This window comes from Acartia tonsa, chromosome 4 (assembly GCF_053477335.1).
Source record: "Acartia tonsa isolate MP-2025a chromosome 4, ASM5347733v1, whole genome shotgun sequence".
NCBI classification, from domain to species: Eukaryota; Metazoa; Arthropoda; class Copepoda; order Calanoida; family Acartiidae; genus Acartia; species Acartia tonsa.
Window position 1 is genome coordinate 22,655,958 of NC_137263.1, and position 24,490 is coordinate 22,680,447.

The 24,490-nt window shown below is 31.8% G+C and overlaps 1 protein-coding gene across 1 annotated transcript in view; it reads left to right on the forward strand.

Annotated features, from left to right (window-relative positions):
- Positions 1 to 17,570, forward strand: part of LOC145316455 (uncharacterized) — a 152,842-nt gene extending 135,272 nt beyond the window's left edge. Inside the window, exons 8-9 of the mRNA XM_080156966.1 lie at positions 15,542 to 15,658; positions 16,133 to 17,570. Of these exons, the coding sequence (XP_080013092.1) occupies positions 15,542 to 15,658; positions 16,133 to 16,300 (285 nt within the window). The 3' untranslated portion in view covers positions 16,301 to 17,570. The remainder of the gene's footprint in view (positions 1 to 15,541; positions 15,659 to 16,132) is intronic.
- The last annotated feature ends 6,920 nt before the right edge of the window (positions 17,571 to 24,490 follow it).

The window sequence follows — 24,490 nt, forward strand, 5'->3', positions numbered from 1 at the left end:
ATAAATAAAAGTAAATCATTGTGTTTTTTGTTATATTTAAACATTGCTATTCAATATGTTTCTTTTTATTTAAACATTTTTGTACGAACACCGTGGCTGACCCAAAGATCAAATAACAATAAATCATATTATATTTAAATACTTGCACGCACACAAGGGAGTCTTTACTCTTTCTTTAGTAATATAAATGAATAAAGACATCCTACTTTTCTTTTCTTGTGACGTCAATGACTGATTCCTATTACAATCTATATTTTGTATATTCAGTTCAGACACTCTACAAGAGTTAATATTCGTCTGTCCTACCGTTTCAGATCTTTACTTTTATGGATGTTGTCATCCTTGTTAGGTCTTGATATTAATTCAAACTTTCATTTTTAGACTTTATCATTCGCTTATAACATTGTGTTTTGTTGTCCTAAGAATCATTATTTCAAAAACATTATTTCAAATGACTTTCTGGTTTGCTTCCATTGGGCTGTTTATTCTACTAGTCCCCCAAAGTTTTATAATAAGGTTTTCTTATTCATTGCTTCAACAACTTTTGCAGAATTGTTGAATTTGATTGGTTGGTTCATTAGGTTGAGTGTCCAAACGTTTCAACCACTTATGGTTAACTACAGACTGTAATTTATGTATCAAAAAAAGGTCATTATGTATTAATTAGTAGTGATCTAAAGGGATAAGACAATGGCCAATAAATTAATGTACATCCTCAATGATGATACACAAAATTATCCCTATTGTAGATTACAATTAGTGGTTAAAACGTTTAGACACTCAACTTAAAGAACTAACCAATCAGAATTAACTTAAAATCCCTAAAGTTGTTGATAAGAAACGTTTTTTTTTTTTGGGGGGGGGGAGGTCGCCACTCTACCCCCCTTTGAATTAAATTCACTGTTCGTAGAGTCTATCTATTTTATTTTTAGTACATTTAGAAAGCAACTCTATAATCATTACCAGAATTTTCCGTAGATCCATAAAACCGATCCTAGTTATAGAAAAGCTTCGCTACGGGTCTATAGGATAATAGTAAATTAGTAAGTAATAATATTGTAAACCGATCCTAGTTATAGAAAAGCTTCGCTACGGGTCTATAGGATAATAAGTAAATTAGTAAGTAATAATATTGTAAGAAAGCCATAATTTATAAATATAGGCGGGCGGCCCGCGGGGAAAACAATAATAAGATCTCATCTCATATTTCTTACTAAGTTGACCCTTTCCTCCACATTCCCTTCGCCGGCTTCCTTTTAATATGATTCTGGTGACAGGTCATAAAGGCCCCCCCCCCCAAAAAAAAAGGGTTGACTTGACGACGATATATATAATAGATAATGATATTCTTCCCTCCCCCAAGATTTTTAGTTCTTTCTTTTTTAAATTTAAATTTTTTAAATCATAAATCATAAAAAAGCTATCCGTTTTAAGATTAATCTGCAAGGGTTAAGCATATAATTAACCTATAATAACCTATATCAGACACACAAACACACATCCTGTTACTTTAGTATATAAGGATTTTTAAAAACGCTTTGCCGTAAAAATTAACGGGTTAAACACGCAAAAACAAGGATGACTACATCCATAAATTCCAAGCCATGAAAAGTAAAATATAGTATTATTATTATATATAACTTTATACTTTTTAACTTTTTTTTAAATAAATATACTTACCAGGGACCTAAAGGGATAAGACAATGACCTATAAATTGATGTACATCCCCAATGATGATACACAAAATTGGAGTACTGATTCCTATTACAATAAGGTACAGTATTTTAAGCAAAGCAATCTCTATAATCAAGTCCTAAAAATGTCAGTATGTCCGTAAACAGTATTCTGTATTTAAGAAGTTTTGCATAACATTTAATTATTATTTTGTCAAAACTTGTGTATTTATATTTTGTATATTCCTATTACAATAAGGTACAGTATTTTAAGCAAAGCAATCTCTATAATCAAGTCCTAAAAATGTCAGTATGTCCGTAAACAGTATTCTGTATTTAAGAAGTTTTGCATAACATTTAATTATTATTTTGTCAAAACTTGTGTATTTATATTTTGTATATTCGGTTTTGACACTCAACAAGAGTAATGTTCTTCTGTTGTACCGTTTTAGAGCTTCGCTTTTATGGATATTGTCATCCTTGTTTATAATGATACTTTTTTGTTGCAATTTAAAACCCGTGAATAATACGTAATTAATACTTTTTAGTATGTAGCTACTCAATAATTCACTTTGTCAGTCTGTAACGCTATTGGAGAAATGTAATTTTCTCTGCTGCTATTTAAGATTGCAAGGTGAATTTTTTAGTGAAGATTTCTAAAGCATTTTCGCATGAAATCTATACATTGTTTTTTTAGTACATGCTTCAAAAGATGTAAGTGTTATTAAAAGGTCCGTCCGTATGTCCTTCACAGACGGATAGCTTTTTTCATTAATTTAAGCATGTTAGAATTGTATAACGTATATTTTTAAAACCGCTTTGCCGTAAAAATTTTTAGTTTTTTGCAATATATTATTTACTTTCTGACAAATGTATACGCTACTTATGGATTCCTATAACAATTATCCCCCCCCCCCTTCCCTATTTAAGAAGGGTTGACCAAAATGAGGGTGGGGGAAGGGGAAGATAACATGACACCTAGGCTTTATAAGTTAACCCCCCCCCCCAAAAAAAAAATAAATCCCCTATATGACGATTGATATATATGATTTTGAGTTTTGACCTCTCCCCCCCCCCCCCCCCAAGAAATAACAAAAACATATGGTAATAGATAAAAGTTCCCCTTCTAACTAAGCGAAGCTTTTCTATAATTTGTATAAAAGGGTAAACCGTAAATGGATTAATTAAAATAAAAGATATATGTTGGCGTCGGCTATGAAGGCTTTTGGCCCGTGTTTTACAGACGGACAGAATACTTACTTATAATTTTGATTATACTAAATATACTTATACGTTTATGTTAATGTTTTGCATTAATGGATATTGTCATCCTTGTTAAAAATTTTCCACTCCACACATCCCAAATAACAAGCCGGAAGGTGATAATAGAAAGTTATAGTTATTAAGGAAGATTAATAATTTTAGCAAAAAAATAACACAAGTTCCCAAAGTTTTATAATAGCGTTTTCTTATTCGTTGGCTTAACAACTTTAGAGTTTTATTGAATTTTGATTAGTTGTTTCATTAAATTGAGTGTCCAAACGTTTCAACCGCTAAATCTAATCTACAGAAGGGGTAATTTTGTGTATCATCATTGGGGATAGACATCAATTTATCGCTCATTGTCTTATACCTTTAGCTCCTTGAACTATATCTGTTATCACCCTAGTAAAGCTATTAATCAAGATAATAAAACAAAATAATAATAGCAAATTTAGGATTATGTAATTGTAAATTCAATTGTTTAAGTTTTAACGTTTTTCTATTAGCTTAATGCTTCAAAAGACAACCATACATTGTTCCAAATGGTCTATTTATTATTCATAATTTTAGAGCTTCGCTACTTCTCTAATCTACAGAAGGGGTAATTTTGTGTATCATCATTGGGGATAGACATCAATTTATCGCTCATTGTCTTATACCTTTAGCTCCTTGAACTATATCTGTTATCACCCTAGTAAAGCTATTAATCAAGATAATAAAACAAAATAATAATAGCAAATTTAGGATTATGTAATTGTAAATTCAATTGTTTAAGTTTTAACGTTTTTCTATTAGCTTAATGCTTCAAAAGACAACCATACATTGTTCCAAATGGTCTATTTATTATTCATAATTTTAGAGCTTCGCTACTTCTCTAATTTTGAAGCGAAGCTATTTCATAATTAAGTTTTTTTAAAAATCTTTTCTCTTTTTTACCAGAATCATTTTTAAACTTTTAAAGTGTCTGATAAAATTAAATCTAAAAGCTATCCACCAATATAAAAAGTGTATATAATAAGCAGCCGGTTAGTTTAGGCCGTAAATCCAATAATGCGATATAATTATCCGAAATTTATGAGAAAGAAAAATATGTAAGAAATCGTTTTTACTTTCCGGTCATACACTTAAAGCTGGGATTAATAAGTCTTTACTATATTTGATAACTCTTACTCTTAGTAGAAATTATAATTGTACATACTACATACATCCTATATCCGTAAAATTGTGTTTAATACTATTTTAATATAATCTTGAAAAAATAATATTTGAAACAGAAATCATTTAAATTTATGAGAAAGAAAAATCTGTAAGAAATATAAATGCAGGTGTTAAATAAAACCTTATAAAAAGAGGGGAGAATTTCATTAGATTGGTTTAGCCTGGTGGTAAAGGGGTGGGGGAGGGAGATAAACAACAAGATTTAATTTCTCACGGAAATACATTTTGGTTTTTGGTCTGTCTATCTTTTATGTTGCTTCAGAAAATAGATATTTATCGCATCGTATTATAGACATATTATAGACATTTTCGTTTTTATTTATGTAAATAAATCAGAAATAGCTTCGCTTCAAAAGTTAGTTTCTATAGTTTTACTTTTAACATATTATAGACATTTTCGTTTTTATTTATGTAAATAAATCAGAAATAGCTTCGCTTCAAAAGTTAGTTTCTATAGTTTTACTTTTAACATATTATAGACATTTTCGTTTTTATTTATGTACTTTCCTAGGAGTTTTATGAAGGCTTTTTGACCAATTATACAAAGATATGATGATAGTAACCAAATTTAGATAATCACTTTAATAATTTTAGTTCTTTCTTTTTGTCTGTCTATCTTTTATTAAATACAAATCGTAAAATTCGGAATAACTATATACGGTTTTTTTGGACTTCAGTTGAAAGAAATCGTTTTTACTTTCCGGTCATACGCTTATAATACGATGTGATAATTTGATAAATATCTATTTTTTGAATTAAATTTATCGCCTGGACAGACATACTTACAAAGCTATGTTCATATATATTTAAGATTTTAGATTATTTTGTTTCCCTTCAGTATTTTATTTTTTTTGGAGCGAAGCTATTTCATAATTAAGTTTTTTTTTTATAGACATTTTTCCGTGCATTTTAAATTTGTTAAATTATTATAAATATTTGGTGATTTAAATATAAACTTTTTACAGACATCCTGTTATTTTATTTATTTTTTGGTTTTCAATGATAATTATAATATATAATTTAAAAGAAAGATCAAATAACTATTGACTATTCTTTTATTTTTGCCTTTGACCGCTGACGCTCCGCCATGGCCGTAAATATAAGTCTCCACCCACTTGGGTATAAAAGACAGGTTTGGAGCTATGATATCCTCAGTATTAAGAAATTAGTAACCAAGTCAAGTCTACAAGTCACCAAGTCAACTCACTCACCAACCTTCATTCATCATTATATAAATTATAATTTTATTTAATTTTTATTTTATCATATATCATCATATATAATGGCCGTTAAGACCAGAAGAACCACCATCAATGCAAGAGCAGGCGATAATTCACGAGTTGTCGTGAATGTCGCCAATTCCAGGCGTGAGGCTCAGGCCCGCGGCAGGCCAAGGAGGCGCAACCGCCAAGTTCCGGCACAGCAGCCACCTGTACAACCGGAAGCAGTCCCCGTACCAGCTCCGGTCCGCGGCAGGGGTCGTGGCCGCCAAGTTCCGGTTGTGCAGCCGGAACCAGCGCAGCAGCCGGAACCAGCGCAGCAGCCGGAACCAGCGCAGCAGCCGGAACCAGCGCAGCAGCCGGAACCAGCGCAGCCAGCTGCCGTACAGCCTGGAATTGTTTTGCATTTCTCTGGCTTAACAGGCACCATTAGAAATTTAACAATTAAAAATTTAAAATTTAGTATAAATTGCAACGGCCTCCATCATCACCAGTAATAACTTGTGTCCATCATTCCAAAACCAGTCATCATTCCAAAACCAGCAACAAACATTATATAATTTGTAATTGTGTAAATAAGAAACCAGTATTTTTATTAAACTATTATTATTTGTAAATTGTAGTAACAGTCATGACTAATTTTTGTAACTTGTATTTAAATTTTAATTTAACTATTGTTGTAAATAATAAATTTAAAAATAGTAACTTTCTAAATTTTCTTATTGGTGGATAGAAATGAATATAAATAGATTCAGATTACAATTTGAGTTACATTTGCAAGATTAAAAAAATTTTATTACATTATATTGGAAAACTATAAATACCAGTTATTTATCGCATCGTATTATAGACAGCTTTCCGCAGTGGCAGTGGGACATGAAATTTCGTTGTTTGTCTTAAATAAATTAATAAGTTAACCCCTCGCCTCCCCCCTCCCCCAACCCATGTTATACAGACTTATTAATCCCGGCTTTTTTTCGGAATTATTTATTACATTATATTGGAAAACTATAAATACCAGTTATTTATCGCATCGTATTATAGACAGGAATTAAATACATCATTACATCCAATAATCCAAGGTCTAAACTAAAAGGTCTAAACTAAAAACAAAAAAGTAAAACAATAGATATTTATCGCAACGTATTATAGACAGCTTTCCGCAGTAATAAATAAATTAATATTAATAACCCCTCGCCTCCCCCCTCCCCCAACCCATGTTATACAGACTTATTAATCCCGGCTTTAAAAGCGGATGACCGGAAAGTGGATATTAATGATGATGGACAGACTGACGTCTATAACCAACACATATTATAGAAAAGCTTTGTTTAGTAAAGAGGAGAGGGGAATTTATTTATTATTTCCTAATTTCCATATGTCTTGTCACCTTGTGTTGTTATTCTTGGGGGGGGGGGGTCATAAATCAAGTTCATATATCGGTGACCGGTCAACCTTTCTTAAATATTCATATCGGTCAACCCTTCTTAAATAGGGGAGGGGGGGAGTATATTGTCCAAGCTAAAAGAATTTCCATTGTGTTCACTTCACTATTTTTCATTTAAAACTTCTTAAATCTTAAAGAATATTACGTAAATTTACGAGATCTTACTGGACAGACATACTTACAAAGCTATGTTCATATATATTTAAGATTTTAGATTTGTTTCCCTTCAGTATTTTATTTTTTTTTGGAGCGAAGCTATTTCATAATTAGGTTTTTTTTATAGACATTTTTCCGTGCATTTTAAATTTGTTTCACTTTTCCCATAATTACTAAAATAAAAGAATAATGTCAGTTGTCTATAATATGATAGGATAAATATTTATTCCAATATGGCTTCTAAATTACATATACGGCACAATGCGATAAATATCTATTTCAAACCGTTGGGTCAGTAATTATATAAAAATAAAAACTTGACTTAAAAGTACTCGTTAATAAATAGGATAAATATTTATTCCAATATGGCTTCTAAATTACATATACGGCACAATGCGATAAATATCTATTTCAAACCGTTGGGTCAGTAATTATATAAAAATAAAAACTTGACTTAAAAGTACTCGTTAATAAATAGGATAAATATCTATTCCAATATGGCTTCTAAATTACATTTCATTTCGCTTTTATGGATGTTGTGATCCTTGTTGATATGGGTATGAATCATAGATTATTTGTGTGTGTGTCCATTCCATTTTAGAGGCGCTACTACAACGGAAATATTATTACTTGGATGCTGCATCATATTTTCATGTATTCTGATAAAGTGAAACTCATAGCTGGCTAAAATAACCATACCCCCACCCCCCAATCTACCCACTCCCCTTCTACTAGATGAACTAATGAACAATAAGCGAGTTCTGTGTTAGCAAGCTAAATTAACTACAAATTTTCTTTCTCAGTATATCCATGTATATATTTCATATTATTTCATTGTTTGTCCATTTTTAAAAACCCGGAAGGCAAGTAGGGATTGAATGGACTGTAAAGTGTAAATTATACTGGTACCCAACGTTTTATAATCACGTTTTCTCATTCGTTTGCTTGGACTTATAAATGTATTATTTTTGACAAAATCATACGTCATTTTTTTTGTAAAATTGTTAAATACAGAATACTGTTTAAAGGACATACCTAACCGTAATTGACGGACATACCGACTCTAATCATAGAAAAGCTCTGCTTTATTAAAAGTAAGGTTTCAAGTTCGACCCCTTGCTCAAATCAAAACCTCAACCTCAACCACGGATAAAAAACAAATATATAATATCGTAACCAACCTGGTAATGGTATGGTAATAATTGGGATGGGGGGGGGGGGGGGAGAAACAAGATTAAATTTGGATTTAATACGATGAAATTATAGTAAATAAATTAGCCGTTAGAGGGTAAATATTTCAAATTGTTCTTAAATTTATACTTTCATCATTCATTGGTAAAAAAAGTTAAAAATTATATTTCAAGTTTTAGAAACCTATTTTTAAGAAAAGTTACATTTGAGACGAATTGATTTCACAAAGTATTCGGTAATGTAGAAAACAAACAAAATTGCTTCAAAGTTACATATTGAAAGTTGGAGTATATGAATCTTCAGTGATACTATATTCTCTTTATAACACTTTATGAAGGCTTTTTGGCCAATTATATTATAGATAATAAAACAAAATAATATCAATCATATTTATTTTATATAAAAAAGAAGTATTAAAACAATTTTTATCAGAAGCAGTTTTGGGAAATTCGCATATTTTGCAAATGGAGTATTAGTAGAAAATTAGGATCATGGAAAGAAAAACGAAGTTGCGGGCTTCATCGTACGTTCACAGTAGCTTATGAAGATTAGGTTAGGTTAGGTAAAGTAAATTTTAATGATTACCCGACAGGGTTAGAAAATATGCACCGCTTTTTGCTTCTTATAATTTCGGTATTTTTTAATTAACGTTAAGCTACAAAAAAAGCCAAGAAAGTTCTAGAAAATATGCCAAGGTTCCGTGATTCCTAATCATGCAAATCACATGATATTTAGCTAAAAAATATTTTATATTCTGTCCAGAAGGGTAGTGAGATATTACAGAATTTTAATATTTTATATCCCCTATATTTTGGACTATTTCACACCTCTCGGACAAGGGTCAGTATATACTCGTATATGGAAATATAATAATAAACCCCTTACACCCGATATTATCAGACTTTTTCCCACGGACCCCAAATAAAACGAAAATTAGCCGTTTATTGCCCTAACTTGAACATTTACAGAGTCAAAATAATATTTGAAACTTCACATATGACTGCGATACAAATATTTCCAATAATCATTCATTTCCTACTATACAAATATTTCCGATAATTCATTCATATATATATAATATGTCCATTATACATTTCAATTTTGCACACATATCATAATTAATCCACATATAATATGTCCATTGTACAATCCAATTCCACACACATATCTCTCTCTCACTCTCTCTCTCTCTCTATCTCACATCATAATCAAATACTGAATAACAATTTTTGCTTCATTAAAAATTTTTTGCTGAGTTATGCATTCCAATCTTAAATCGCCATTTAATTGTTTAAAATAAATCTAGTTAAATCCACAAAAATTCCGCCCATTAATCAAATATCAAATATCACATTCTACTGATCATGATGACAAGTATGTATCAATCCAAATCAACGTAAATTCAAAAACAAAACAAACAAAATTTCTGTTCTATCTATAATAGAAATTTCGTACTATGAATAATATATCACAGATCAAAGATCACATATCTATCTTCACGCAAGTACAATCGTTATTATTCATAGCACATTTTAACCATATTCAAAATATTTTGTTTCCATTCATATAAGCTTAAGAGTAACTTTACTCTTATTTATACATAAACCGCAATATAATTGTTTTAAAATTAAATACTTAGAACCATAATAACTGACTCAACTTTTAAAACAATTTACAGCCTTTCATCAAAATTCTAATACTTTTTAAAGTATCTAATTTCAAATTTTTATCCAATTTTCATAAAATCACGATATTAACATTTAATAAAATCAATTTTCTTCCATTAACAATTTTACAAAATTGTATTCCTATTTTCGTTGAAATTAATCCATCTTCCATTTTTTTTTATTCTTATCTCTGTTAGACACCACAATAGTCTGAAACAAAAATAAATATATCCAAATATCCAATTCCAGTGTAACAAAACACAAAAAAAAATAAATGCATATATTTTGATTTTCATAATAACATAATCTCATAAACTCGTATTCAATAGTTAACAAAATGTTATATTTCCAGAATTCAAATAATTACCATAAATCAAATTATTTTCCATCACAAACTTTATAGAGTTGCTTCGTTTCTCTTCTTATTATTTAAACAATGTCAGCGCTTTCCAAATTATATGTTATACATTCTAACCTTATGCATGGACACCACAATGGCAGATAAATTAACATTTATCCCACTAATTCGAATAATATCAGAGATCTACATTTATTAGCAATGGATACAACAATGGAAAATAAATTGACGTTCATTCCCAAAAATCGAGTAAGATCAGTAATATACAGGGATATAACAATAGCAGATAAATTTTCGTTCATTCTAGAAAAAGTTGCTCCACAAATAATCTATGATTTGTATGTCAACATAACATCTGCGAGTTTTATTTCCTAAATAAAAATACTTCCAGAAGCACAACTTCTATACATTTTTATAAGCCGTCAAATCTATCAGATACAATACTTATTCAATTATAGATATCTTAATTGCAAAACTACAAAAATCGATCGCCGCCACACCGCCGTCAAATCGCCGTAGGCCGTAGTACATGTATATCCTGTTGATACAATCCAAAACTGTAGAGAAAATCCTTCTTCCCTGCAAATTGTAGAAAGAAATACTCGTTTAATCAATACACGTCTGTCCTGAATAAGCTATAGAAAGAAATACATGTAATCCTTGCTTCCCTGCAAATTGTAGAAAGGAATAAACTGTAGAGAGAATACATTTTTAACAATTTTTAACAATACTCAACTGTCTCCCTGTAGAAACAAACTATAAAAGGATAGAGAGAATACATTTTTAACAATTTTTAACAATACTCAACTGTCTCCCTGTAGAAACAAACTATAAAAGGATAGAGAGAATACATTTTTAACAATTTTTAACAATACTCAACTGTCTCCCTGTAGAAACAAACTATAAAAGGATAATTTTTTAACAACACATGTCTATCCTTCTCTCCCTGCTGATACATGTCCAGGGCGGCACCTTTTCCCCTTTCATGGTGTCCTCCACCAACATAGTACATGTCCAGGACGGCACATATCTTTCCCTGGACATTATGTTGGTGTCCTCCACCCACATGTTGTCCTGCAATGTCCAGGGCGGCACCTTTTCCCCTTTCATGGTGTCCTCCACCAACATAGTACATGTCCAGGGCGGCACATATCTTTCCCTGGACATTATGTTGGTGTCCTCCACCCACATGTTGTCCTTCACTAGACAGGATGGTGTCGTGGTGTCCTTCAATGGACAGAATGGTGACATGGTGTTCTTAACCATCACATATCTCTCTTTCACCAGGGGTTCGACCTGGTTCACCCTCTCTCCATTCTTTAAGCATAACTGGTCCAGGAATTCGACCTGGTCCAGCATCACATGTCTCTCCTCCTCCAGAGGTTCGACCTGGTCCAGCATCACATGTCTCTCCTCCTCCAGAGGTTCGACCTGGTCCAGCATCACATGTCTCTCCTCCTCCAGAGGTTCGACCTGGTTCACCATCTCCTTGACTGTTACCTGGTCCTCTCCACCTATACACTCTCCCCCCCCTAACCTGTTTGGCAACACCACCAAACTTTCTTGTTCAAGGAAACAAAATTTTTCATTAGCAATTGGAGCTTTGAAATTGTCCATAGAAAGTGTTGGCAACACCACCAAACTTTCTTGTTCAAGGAAACAAAATTTTTCATTAGCAGTTCGAGCTTCGATCTTATCTTCATGATCTTGCATTCCACCAAAAATAGTTCAAGAACCACTAGCAAACAATTTAGGCTTCTCCTCTGGTACAGATCCTCCAGCCGTCCTCTGCCAAGGCATAGAGTTATTTAAACCATTCTGCTGGTTATTCGACCCATTCTGCTGGGTATTCTGCTGGTTATTCGACCCATTCTGCTGGGTATTCGAACCATTCTGCTGGTCATTCAAACTATTCTGCTGGGCAATCTTTTCAAGAATTCGCTGCTGGCCAGTCATAAACTCATCCACAACGGTCACATTCTCAGTCTTGATATCATTATCAACACTAGTAACCGCAGCAACATTAGTATCAACATTATCCGTCAACTCTTGAATTTTCGTCTCCAGTGGCGCTATACGCCCACCCAGCTCCGCCGCCACATTATCAATTTTAGTCCCAATAGCATGAATCTCATTCTTGACCGTACCCCAAAAAGTAATCATGTACTCATCCTTCTCCACCTGAGACATCTTCCTCCATTCAGAAATGTCCATCCTGGTCACTACAAATATCCTGAACAAAAACCAAAAGCAAAGAAATAATACAATTAAAAGAAAATCTGAGCTATAGATTCGTACTACACTACTGCGCCAAAATGACGTGTAGTAATAGCAAGAACAAACAGCTAAATATTCTTATAAAGTGTATTAATTCAAGACAAGATTAACATACAATAATAATATTAATATTAAGACAACTATTCACTTTTGTGTTCGTGTCGTGTTGCAGAGCAATGTCTTGCTCCGAAACGGTTGACACAAGAACTAAAAGCTAATATACAAAATACATACATTGCTCTCAAGTCAGGAAGAAAGGGACTATACATCACAGTAAGTTGGGTGTGTTTTCAGTTTTTTTTTGTTAAAAATATTGAAAAAATGTAACAAAAGAAAATATGATTTCTTAGATGCCTATTGCTTAATATTAATGTATTTTGATGATTTCTGTAAAAGTTAGATACAATTTAGAAATCGTAGCAACACGATTACAAAAAATCTGTACATTAATTCTAATAACCTTCTTCATTTTCTTGAATTTTGGATTTTTGGTTCCTAAGGCGATTAGGTACAATGCTATGATGCCAAGCATCTTCAAAATAAAGCCTTAAATTGTAAATATGTCCACATAAAGCATCTTGTCTTAACTTTTTACTTTAAAACTAAGACTAAACAGCAAACATGCTTTATGCTCATTTCTAAATATAACAAGGATGAAAACATCCATAAAAGCGAAGCTCTGAAACGGTAGGACAATCGAACATATCACTTGTATAGTTTCAGAACTGAAAAAGCAGAATATAAATGTTTAAGTCTAAACAAAATTGTAAGTAATTTTTTTTGGAAAACTGCCTGAATACAGGATACTGTTGAAGGACATTTATGTCTAAATTAACGAAAAGAGCTAACCGTGAAGGAGAGATGTACGAACGGACATACCCAAATTATAGAAAAACTTCGTTTTTAAAAAGCCTGTAAAGATGATTTGTTTTTGTCTGAACTGTGTCACATCATTTAGAAAGTTAAAGGAAGCTCTTTATTATTAAAAGCTGTATCTTTATGATTCATTGAACTCACTTCCATACAATCATGTGTGTGTGTGTGTGTGTGTGTGTTTAACAAGGGATCTAAAGGGGTAAGACAATGGCCGATAAATTGATGTACGTCCCCAATGATGATACACAAAATTATCCCTTCTGTAGATTCAAATTAGTGGTTGAAACTTGTGGACCCTCTACTAAATGAACCAACCAATCAAATACCAATAAAAGACCCCAAGGTTGTTGAGCCAACGAATAAGAAAATGTTATTATAAGATTTTGGGGACTAGAGTAATAAACAGCCTATTGTCCCCTCCCTCCCTGGTGTTTAACTATTTATTAGCACAGCAAGGGTTATTGAGTCTAAAATTGGTAAATAAAGCTTTTTTGTCATTTCTTTTGGAGTAATATTTCGAGAGTAAAGATGGTTTATTTTATTTTCCTATTATTTACAATGCACTTATAAGGACTTTATAATCACTTTAAAAAAAATTCTTAATTTTCTGACAAATTATATGTATATTATGTATAAAGTTATTATTTTCTATATAAATGAAATCCTTGTTGATTATATAAAGTTTTATTAAATATTGATATTGGTCTTTAGTACATAAATTAAATTTACTTAAATTTTTTTTCTAAAAAAAAATCTACAAATACATATTTATTCAATTTACAATGTTTTGTCAAAATAATTGATGATGAAAAATAATTTTTTTTATTCGAGGGATAAAATGGAAAAATAAACTCTTTTCTTTTGAAAAAAAAGTCATTAATGGGCGCGGTGGAGATGTTTTTCTTACAATTCCCTCATTTTTCTCGGTGTTTTTGAGAATGAGAGGGGTGATTAAGCTGAGGCATATTCTATGATTATTGTGAATAATGGGATTGTTGGTTTTCAACTTTGAATGATTGATGCTGCAGCTCCCCCTGTTCAACTTGGAGCATTCTGTTGACTTATCTTATATTTTTTTAAGTTTGATAACAATTGTCATCATGGCTAACTTGTTATTTAAAAGTATATTTACACTAGTCCCCAAAGTTTTATAATAACGTTTTCTTATTCGTTGGTTTAACAATATTGGGGACTTTTAATTAATTTTGATTGGTTGGTTTGGTAAGTTGAGTGTGAAACGTTTTAACCACTAATTTTATATACAGAATGGGTAATTTTTTGTATTATAATTGGGGATGTACATTAATGTATCAGCTATTGTCTTATCCCTTTTTATTCCTGGCTATTTTGCTTAATGTTTATGTCGACTAACAATTACTACTATTAACCTAACGCCAAAAATAATTTAATATTCATGCAGGGATCTAAAAGGATGAGACAATGGCCGCTAATTGATGTACATCCCCAATGATGATACATAAAATTACCCCAATCAAATCAATCAAAATTCATTAAAAGTCCCCAAGGTTGTTAAGCCAACGAATAAGATAAAGTTAATATACGTCTTTGGAGACTAGTGTAATAAACAGGCCAATGTTTCCTCCCGCCCTGATTTGTAGATATAATGAGAACACAAACATTTAACAGGGCAACTTGTGCACAGAAATCAAATCTGTCAAAGGGGAGAGATCATTTTTTGGATGAACATGCACAAAAGAAAAGAAAAAATGGAAAAAGCAATTCTTTTGATTTGTGAATATTTAATCAAGATTTTATACAAGGCACGTTTTCTCTCCCTTATTTGGAAGTTTATTCATACTTAATAGAAATTCTAAATTCTGCATACTATAATTTAAAAAAAGAACATTATGACGAAATTTTTTATTTTTTTATTTTTGAAGTAATATATTTTTAAGCATAGATGTTTTATCCAGATAACTACAATACCTGTCCCAGTGACCCTTTTCGTCTGCTAGCATATTGCTTTTTGTTCTTTTGTAGAGACTCGGCTGTCTTTATATTTCCGACGATATTAGCTGATTTCCAAGACTCAATAAAAATCGGGACATTGTCCCTGCCCTTATGGGAGAGTTATATATAGCTCATGCCCACTCTGTCCTTTAACTTTAGCTTAACTCCTTGGTGACTTTTGATCAGTTTTGATTAATTCAATATATTTTTTTTTCTTGTTTAGGATGTTTGTAACCAGATCTGGGCGACCCTGTATGACTATCCATCCCTAAAATGCTGCGAAGGATTGATCAAATACATAAAAGATTGCACCAGAACTGCCTGGGGATTAATCAACCAGGTAAAAATAATTGTAATAAAAATAAGATGATAGCAAACGATGAAGTGTTATACAGAAACAGAAAATTTACTTTTAAAAAATTAACAAATAGATAAATCTTAAATTTGTTAGCATGTATCGGTGTCGATAGATTTCTTAATACCAATCACTGTATACCTGCTTAGAATCATCATTATTGCCAGTTATATTATAGGCCACGCACAATGGTTCTCCAATCTTCTTTGGATTTGGCACGATTCGTTGAGAAATGGGATTTTCTTATCTTTAAGATCACATAGGAGTTCCCTCCTCCAGGTTGATTTTGGCCATCTGGTTTCTATTTCCTGCAATGGGATTGCACGTCAAGGCTTCATTGGTTAAATTATAATGTCCTTTCCTTAGAGTGTGCCCCAGCCATTAACATTTTCTCTGTTTTATTGCCAGTTTGCTGTAAGAAAACGTTTTGACTAATTTAATATAATTTTACCATTGCAGGCGCCCAGCTACAGTATCGAGTACGAGACCCGGAGATTCCGTCCCGACCTGCACGTCAGGTTCCACAGCTCCGACATGACCTCCGACACCATCACAACCTACATGTGGCCGGCTCTACTAGAGTCAAGCACCAAGATTTGTGTACAGAAGGGTGTCGTCATCACATAGATAAAAGTTGTCAAAAATATTTTTTTCCTCCAACAAATTACAGAAGCAGCTTATAGTGCCTAAGAAAAAATGACGTCATACAATACAAATGACCGATGATAGGCCATTACACAGACTAAATTACCAATGGCAGGCCAGTATACATTGACTAATGGTAGGCCAGTATGACGTCATTTTTTGTAGACACTATAAAAAGCTTTCAAATTACAGCTCAGTCACAAATTCTATTTCTGATAAATTTTGTTACCAATTTTCTTACATTTTACTTCAACTTAGAAATAAAATGTATTATTTTTTTCCCCAAATTAGTTACATGGGGTTTAGGGATTAATAATTAGGGATTTGTTTTTGGATTTGTGACTGGCACTAAAATAATTTTATCAAATCTCGTTTATATTAAATGTCATAACAATTAAGAATTTTTTCGTTTAAGGTTTCGTGAAGTTTTTTTTATATATTTATACATGCATATTTTAAAATCTATTGTATTATGTCTTATTCTGTTTATGTATTTCAGAGTTTATTTTGTATTATATAAAGTTGTACCTTAATATGTAATATGCAAATAATTTTTATTGTATAATGATAGTTTTTCATGTTTATGAAGAAATGTGTTTTGAAATTAAAACGATTCCTAGTAAATTTTGTTTTAAAGGCTCCACAGCCGCATTTTTAGAATGCCTTTACTGCCTAACTATATTAAACAGGGTTAACCAATTGATTTTTTTTCAGCGACAAAACGGCGAAATGTAGCGGCTGTCGATCCCTGTATATTTTGCAATAATATTTAATATTGACCAAAAGGCTTTTCTTTGTTCCGCATCTTTGGACAAATATTGCGAAAAAATATTTTGCAATGAAAAAAAATGATAAAATTTCACCAAACAGGTTGATTTAGTAATTAATGGATAGGTAATATTTTTTATAAAAAATAACATTATTTTTTAAAAACTGCTTAAAAGGGAATACATTTTTAATGAATTATCATATACCATTCTCAAAAAAAATTAAACATTCAAAAAAATCAATTTGCCGCCCTTTTTTCCTGTATTGATCCACTTGAATGGCAGAGAGGTAAAATTATTGTCAAATCTATCAAAACACTTTTACTTAGTTATTGAATTTGATTTTAAAATTTTATTATAATTTGTAATACATAAAATAATTTATATTGCTTATTTTATATTTTATTATAAAATACAACGGGGTTTGCAGTGTTTAACGAAAATATTTTGCTTTCGAAAATTAAAAATTTTATTTGCTTTTAATTGTCATTTATCGCATATCGTAGATATCAAAGTGAAAATTATAAGGTTATACCCAGTTTTGTTAGTTCCGAGGGACCGAAGGCCCGGACTTACAAAACTGGTATTAAATTATGATTGTTATTTTAATATTTGTGGAAAATTGTCTCTAATACTATGCTATACATAAATTTTCATTATGGCTGAAAACCGGTTCTAATCCATCTGATATTAATCAGTTTCGAAGCTATACTGGAAGAATTTATCTTTGTTAGACACTCCTACCTTAAAAATGTATCTAAGCATTATCAAGTAAATTATAAACCAGTGAAGAAGAAAAAAGATTCTTTAAATTGATGTGTTTTGATTCCTAAATGTAATTAAATCTAAAATCTATGCAAAAATTATGTTTTTTCTCTATTTTTTTTAAAAAAAGAAAACTAATTAGGAATAAGGCTCTAGTCAAGATTAGATATTTAAACTATTTTTTTTATTGAAAATTTATTTAATTATCTGCAATATCGTTTGTAAAATATTACAATTTGACTTTATCAAAATATTAAATGTAATCTGTATTTATAATTATGTATGTAATCCTTGGAGTCCTTATATAAATGTTTACATTTTATATTCAAATTGTATATTGTAAACTTTTGACATAATATTCACAATAAAATATTCACATTTTTACATTTTTTATTCATATTATTCTGAAAATAACCGTAAATATTATCATAATAATGGTACAAATTAGGCAATTTACCAATGCAATGGATATATTATTACTTGGATCTTACACCAGATTTTCATATTCTATAATAAAGTTAACTCTGTAGCGGGCTATGAAATAACGATCTCCCCCTACCCTTCTTTACCCCATCCCCTCCTACTGGATAAACGACCCGATCATTAAAAGTTAGGGGAAATTGAAAGCTAAATTGACGACAATTTTTCTCCTGTCATAATATCCATGTATATTCTACATCCATTAAATTAGGTAATTTACCACACCCAAAAAGTTTGTTTTGACACTTACATGTCCAGTATTATGTTTAAGCTCGGCATAATTAATTCTGACACAAATTTGGTAATACCAGGGATTGAGTATTTTGAATTTGGATAAATACTTCTATAGGTACTAGCGGCTTCGCCCCCAAGTGGAAGTGGGAATAGAATAGTTCTCAGAGCTACAGAGATATTGTTCTCTTTTCAATTTTACTAATTGACAAAATGAAACCCAGGATAAAACTAGAATCAGGGGCGTCCAAGAGAAGGGGGGGGGGGGGTAAAGGGGTGATAACTCCCCCCCCCCCCCTTCCAAAATGAATTTGGACAGCCAAATTTTTTTTATTAATTTTTACTCCCCCTCCAGAATTAAAAAACTTGGACGTCCTTGCCTCTATGATATAAAGATTACCCCCCTTCCAAAGTTTTTTTTTCTTCAATTTTTACTCACCCCAAATAAAAAAGCTTGGACGTCTTTGCCTAGAATACACAACTTTCGTAACGGTTAGCTCTTCCGTTAATGTAGGCATTAGACATGTTAAAATTGTCATATCGATTTAAAACTTTGCATGATGATTCCTATAATAGTTAGGTATAATTAGAAAACGTAGCAGTTCTATAATCGTTACCAGAAAGTTCTTACGTCCATTTAAAACAAGACTTATTGTTCGTTTGTCCTTCCTTCTGATTTCAGAGCTTTATGGATGTTGTCATCCTTATTATGGTATCAAACACACACGACTTGTAGAGTGGATACAGAACAACTCCATGAATATAATAGCAGGGATCTAAAGGGATAAGACATTGGCCGATTTATTGATGTACATCCCCAAAGATGATGCACAAAATTACCCATTTGTAGATTACAATTAATGGTTGAAACGTTTGGACAATTAACTGAATAAACCAACCAATCAAAATTCTACTAAACTACGTACAAGTTGTCAAATCAACGAATAAGAAAAGATTATTTTAAGACTAATGTAATAAAAATCCCAATGTCAACTCCCTGCCGGATATAGTAGGGTCTTTTGATACAAACCATCCACATTTAAAACAAAATCTCAAAACAAGGTTGACAACAAGCAAAACTGACAAAGATTCGAACAAATAAATGAAATTCATATTAACTGAAAGTATATTTTAGTAACGATTTTTATTCGTTTTGTAACGTCAATAGCGGCTGCGCTCCTAGCTTCTAGGATCTATGCATTTAAAGGAGTAAAAACAATAGGAAAATAGCCTAAAAGCAAACTTGGATATAGGAATTAAATAGCCTAAAACTATCCAGGAACCTGTTCTATAGTTTTTAAACTCTTAAGCAACAGACAAAAACCTATCTACTTCTTATAATATTAGGGGCTCTGTATTGAAAGGTGCAGAAAGGGTCTTGAAAATAGCTTAAAACCATCCCAAGACTTAAATCTGAAAATAAAACGTCTAAAACCACCACAGGACCTATGTGAAGCTTACTTTAAAACCTTAATACTTTAAATAAGAGGATGATGGCAAAAAACTAGATTCTAATGTTTTTTTTGACGTTGCGTTGGATATACCGTAGACGTAGAAAAGCTTTGTATCTAACATCTAAATTGTAATAATGGATGTAGAATATACGTGGATATTATGACAGGAGAAAAATTGTCGTCAATTTAGATTGCAATTTCCCCTCGCTTATAGATGTCTGAATTTTTATCCAGTAGTAGGGGAGGGGATGTGGTAAAGGAGTGGGATGGAGAAGATCGTTATTTTAGCCCGCTACAGAGTTCACTTTATAATAGAAAATGAAAATATGGTGTAAGATCCAAGTAATAATACATCCATTATTGTAATAAAAGGCTAATTTAGGATCAAATAGAAATGAATGAAGTTTTTTGTAAGCCTAATCTATAAATTCTCATGCTAATTGCCCCCCTCGCTTTATTTCGATTATTCACAGTTTAGCCTTCATTTAATTGAATCAATAAAAAGATCAAATTTGAAAAAAAAACTAATTAAGAGGATAAATTTAACTATGTTTGGTTTTTGGTCTTTCTATAATTAATACTAGCGACTACGCCCACTAAAAGCCTCTAGGGGCACTTATGGTAGGAGGGGGAAAAGTCGACCTTATCCCATTTTAAATTTGAGTTTCAAAACAGTAAAACAATATTTTTTGGGGAGGGGGGTGAAGACAACCCCACCAAAAATAGTTTTGAACCTTCCCAGGACCTATAAGAAGCTTCACTGTAAAGGAGAACAATATCGGATTTGTGGTTAGTGAGATCCTTCGGGACAGACAAAAAACGCTTATTACTTTATATAATACTAGCGGCTTCGCCCCTAGCCTCTAGGGGCTTTGCCCCAAGAGGTGATAAAAAAAAATTATGGCGAAAATCGAAAGGACCATGGAAATCTCCTTCAAAAAAAAAAAAAAAAAAAAAAAAAAATGGGGGGGGATTTTTTGGTTTTTGAGGGGGTTGGGGGTGTCCCACCCCCCAAGAAAATAGCTTAAAACCACCACAGGATATATAATAGGATATACCTATATCTTATTAAATTTTTAAATCACATTTCTTGGTATTTCCAGTACAGTAAGCATGCTGTTCGAATCCTGCATGAAGGCATATTAACTACTAGCGGCTTTACTATACCCAAAAAAAGTTATACCTATGAGAAGCTCCTTTGTAAAGAAGACCTTTATCTGTTAGCGAGATCGTTCGGTACAGACACACACACACACAAACAAAGACCCTGTTACTTTATTAAGAAGGCCTTAACCTTGCTAATAACTGTAGGAAAAACCCTTAAACAGTAAAGCCGTTTCAGGAATACAACTGAACATTCAACTCTTCTATATTAAACAATATTTTTGTGCTTTTGCCCTAATAAGATTTTAGTCCTGTAAAAAGACGGATGTATAGAGCTGAGATTAGTAAAAACTATGTTTTTAATAAGTGGGACCATACATTTACATTGAAATTCATAGTAACAAGGATGACAACATCCATAAAAGCGAAGCACTGAAACGGTAGGACAAACGGACATTAACACTTGTATAGTATCTGAACTGAAAAATCGGAACATAAATGTATAAATGTCGAATCAAAATTGTAGGTAAATTTGTTGAAAAACTGCTTAAAAACAGGATAATGTTTATGGACATACTTACATTTTTGGACTTGATTATAGAGTTGCTTCGCTTATAATATTGTTCTTTGTTGTCCCAGGAATCAATATACCAAAAATCAGATCAAACGGATAATTAAAACACTTGAAAATTCTTTGTTAAAAAAGTAGAAAAATCAACATGTTTAAAATGGACGTACGGACATTCTGGTAATGATTATAGAGTTGCTACGCTTTCTAAATCGTACCCAACTACTACAGGAATCATCATGCAAAGTTTGAAATCGATAGGACAATTCTAACATGCCTAAATTAACGAATAAAAGCTATCTATCTCGGACGGACGGACGTACGGATGGACGGACGGACGGACGGACGGACCGACCCTAATTATAGAAAAGCTTCGCTTTTAAAAATAACAAAAATAGAAGGAAGAGGAATATATATTCTTGTGACATCTCTACATCGAGAACGTACATAGATAGCGAAAAAAAGCAAAGTTTAAATGCCAAACTTTTTTTGTATTTACCGCCTATTTTTTCCAGCATCTTTTGAACTTGTAAACTATAAACTATCTGCAATTTACTGTAATATATCTTATTATATTAGGGTTGATGTGTTTTGTTTGTTTATACCATAAGATCTTTCCAACAGCTTAATCGATTGAGTTTTCTATGTTAGGGGATGTTTTTGTTTGTTATTGAGTTATCTATTTTAGGAAAGGCTTAAATAGGTCCTGGAATGATTATTGCTATTTTAAGTTTAAATTTAACAGAAGCACAGCGACAATCAGATAGGAAAATTTTTATAATAGCTTCGCTCCAACAAAAATAAACATGACGCACCACTCTAATTTTAGAAGGTAAGAAAACCTAGAAATATGTCTCAAGTGTCCCCTCTGCCTCTCCCCAATCTATTTCCTCCTTCACTAGTTTATCAGTATGCCTCTATTATGCATTGTCTTATAGACAGTTGACGACGGATACGGATATATTTTGTTTCCAAACTCGAAATTCTCGTCTAAGCAAAACTTGTATCGTATCAAATCGGTTAGGTATTACTTGGATGCAGAACCAAATATTCATGTACTCTGATAAAGGATTCTCGATTTATGTGCTATAATTATCCTATTCATCTGAGGTTTAGAATATGATTCCTAATGCAACAAGGTAAAATGTCATAAACAACGCATCTCTATAATCAAGTCCTAAAAATGCATCTATGTCCTTAAACGGTAACTTGTATTTAAGCAGCTATGTAACAAATTTACTTACAATTTTGTTTATTCTTATACATTTACATTCTGCATATTCAGATCTGACACTCTACAAGTGTTAATGCTCGTTAGTCCTACCAGTTCAGAGCTTCGTTTTCATCGATGTTGTCATCCTTGCTATAAAACAAGGATGACAACATCCATAAAAGCGAAGCACTGAAATGGTAGGACAAACGGACATTAACACTTGTATAGTGTCTGAACTGAATAATCAGAATATAAAGTATAAGAGTCGAAGCAAAATTGTAAGTAAATTTGTTGAAAAACTGCTTGATACAGGATAATGTTTATGGACATACTTACATCTTTAGGACTTGATTATAGAGTTGCTTCGCTTAAAATATTGTTCTTTGTTGTCTCATGAATCAATATATCAAAAATCAGATCTAACGGGTAATTAGATCACATAAAAATTTGTTGTTAAAAAAGTAGAAAAATGAACATGTTTAAAAATGGACGTACGGATATTCTGGTAATTATTATAGAGTTGCTACGCTTTCTAAATCGTACCTAACTACTAACGGAATCACTATGCAAAGTTTGAAATCGATAGGACAATTCTAACATGCCTAAATTAAAGAATAAAAGCTAACTATCTCGGACGGACGGACGGACGTACGGACGGACAGACCCTAATTATAGAAAAGCTTCGCTTTTAAGAAAAGGAATAACAAACACTTTCATAGAAAATTTATATTTTAATAATAACCATAAATTTTTAAGTAGGTAAACAACGTCGAGTTTTAAAAATGCTTAAAAGTAAACAATAAAACTATATTAAACAAAAATTGAATTATATTTAAAATTTCTTTTAGTTTAAAGGTTAAATTTGGGAATATAAACTTGAAGAATTTTTAATTCTTATCTAATATGAGTGAAAGAGATTATTTTTGTACATTCTTCATCCGAATTATCTTTACAACCTAATTTTTTCTTTCTTCAATATTTGAATCTATCTTAACAATTGGTAGGTAAAAAAGATTTAGATGTATGGAAAAAGGTTAAGGGGGACTTAAATTCCGTTAGCATAGGGAGAGAGGGGTGGGGGTTAGGGGTAATAACCATTAACCAGAAGAGCTATTTTAAACCTATGCCCAAACAGGCTTTAAAAATCCAAATGTCCCACTAGGAATAATTTGAAATAATATTTATTTAAAAATAGATTTTCCCTCATTGTGTAACCTTTCCTCCGTTGACTCTGATTCTCCTTGTTATCGGATAAACCTCCCCTCCACTATGCCAAATCCAGGGCTCGGTAGCCGCGCATAAGCCTCAAATTTAAACCTGCTTGTGTCAAATGAAGAAATCCGAAAAGGTGGATTGAATGTTTAGGAATATGTTTAGACATCCATCTGAATGTAAAGTTATAATATCATTATTATTTCAATGAGGCTTACACGCAGCTTCCGCGCGGCTGCCGAGCCCTGGTCAAACTTACATAAGTTCCCCTTGACCTTTTAGATTGCAAATAGCAAGACTTTACTTAATTAATTTTGTTAATATAAATAAATTTCAGATATACAAAAATTAAACGATGTGCTATGTCATTTTTTAGCA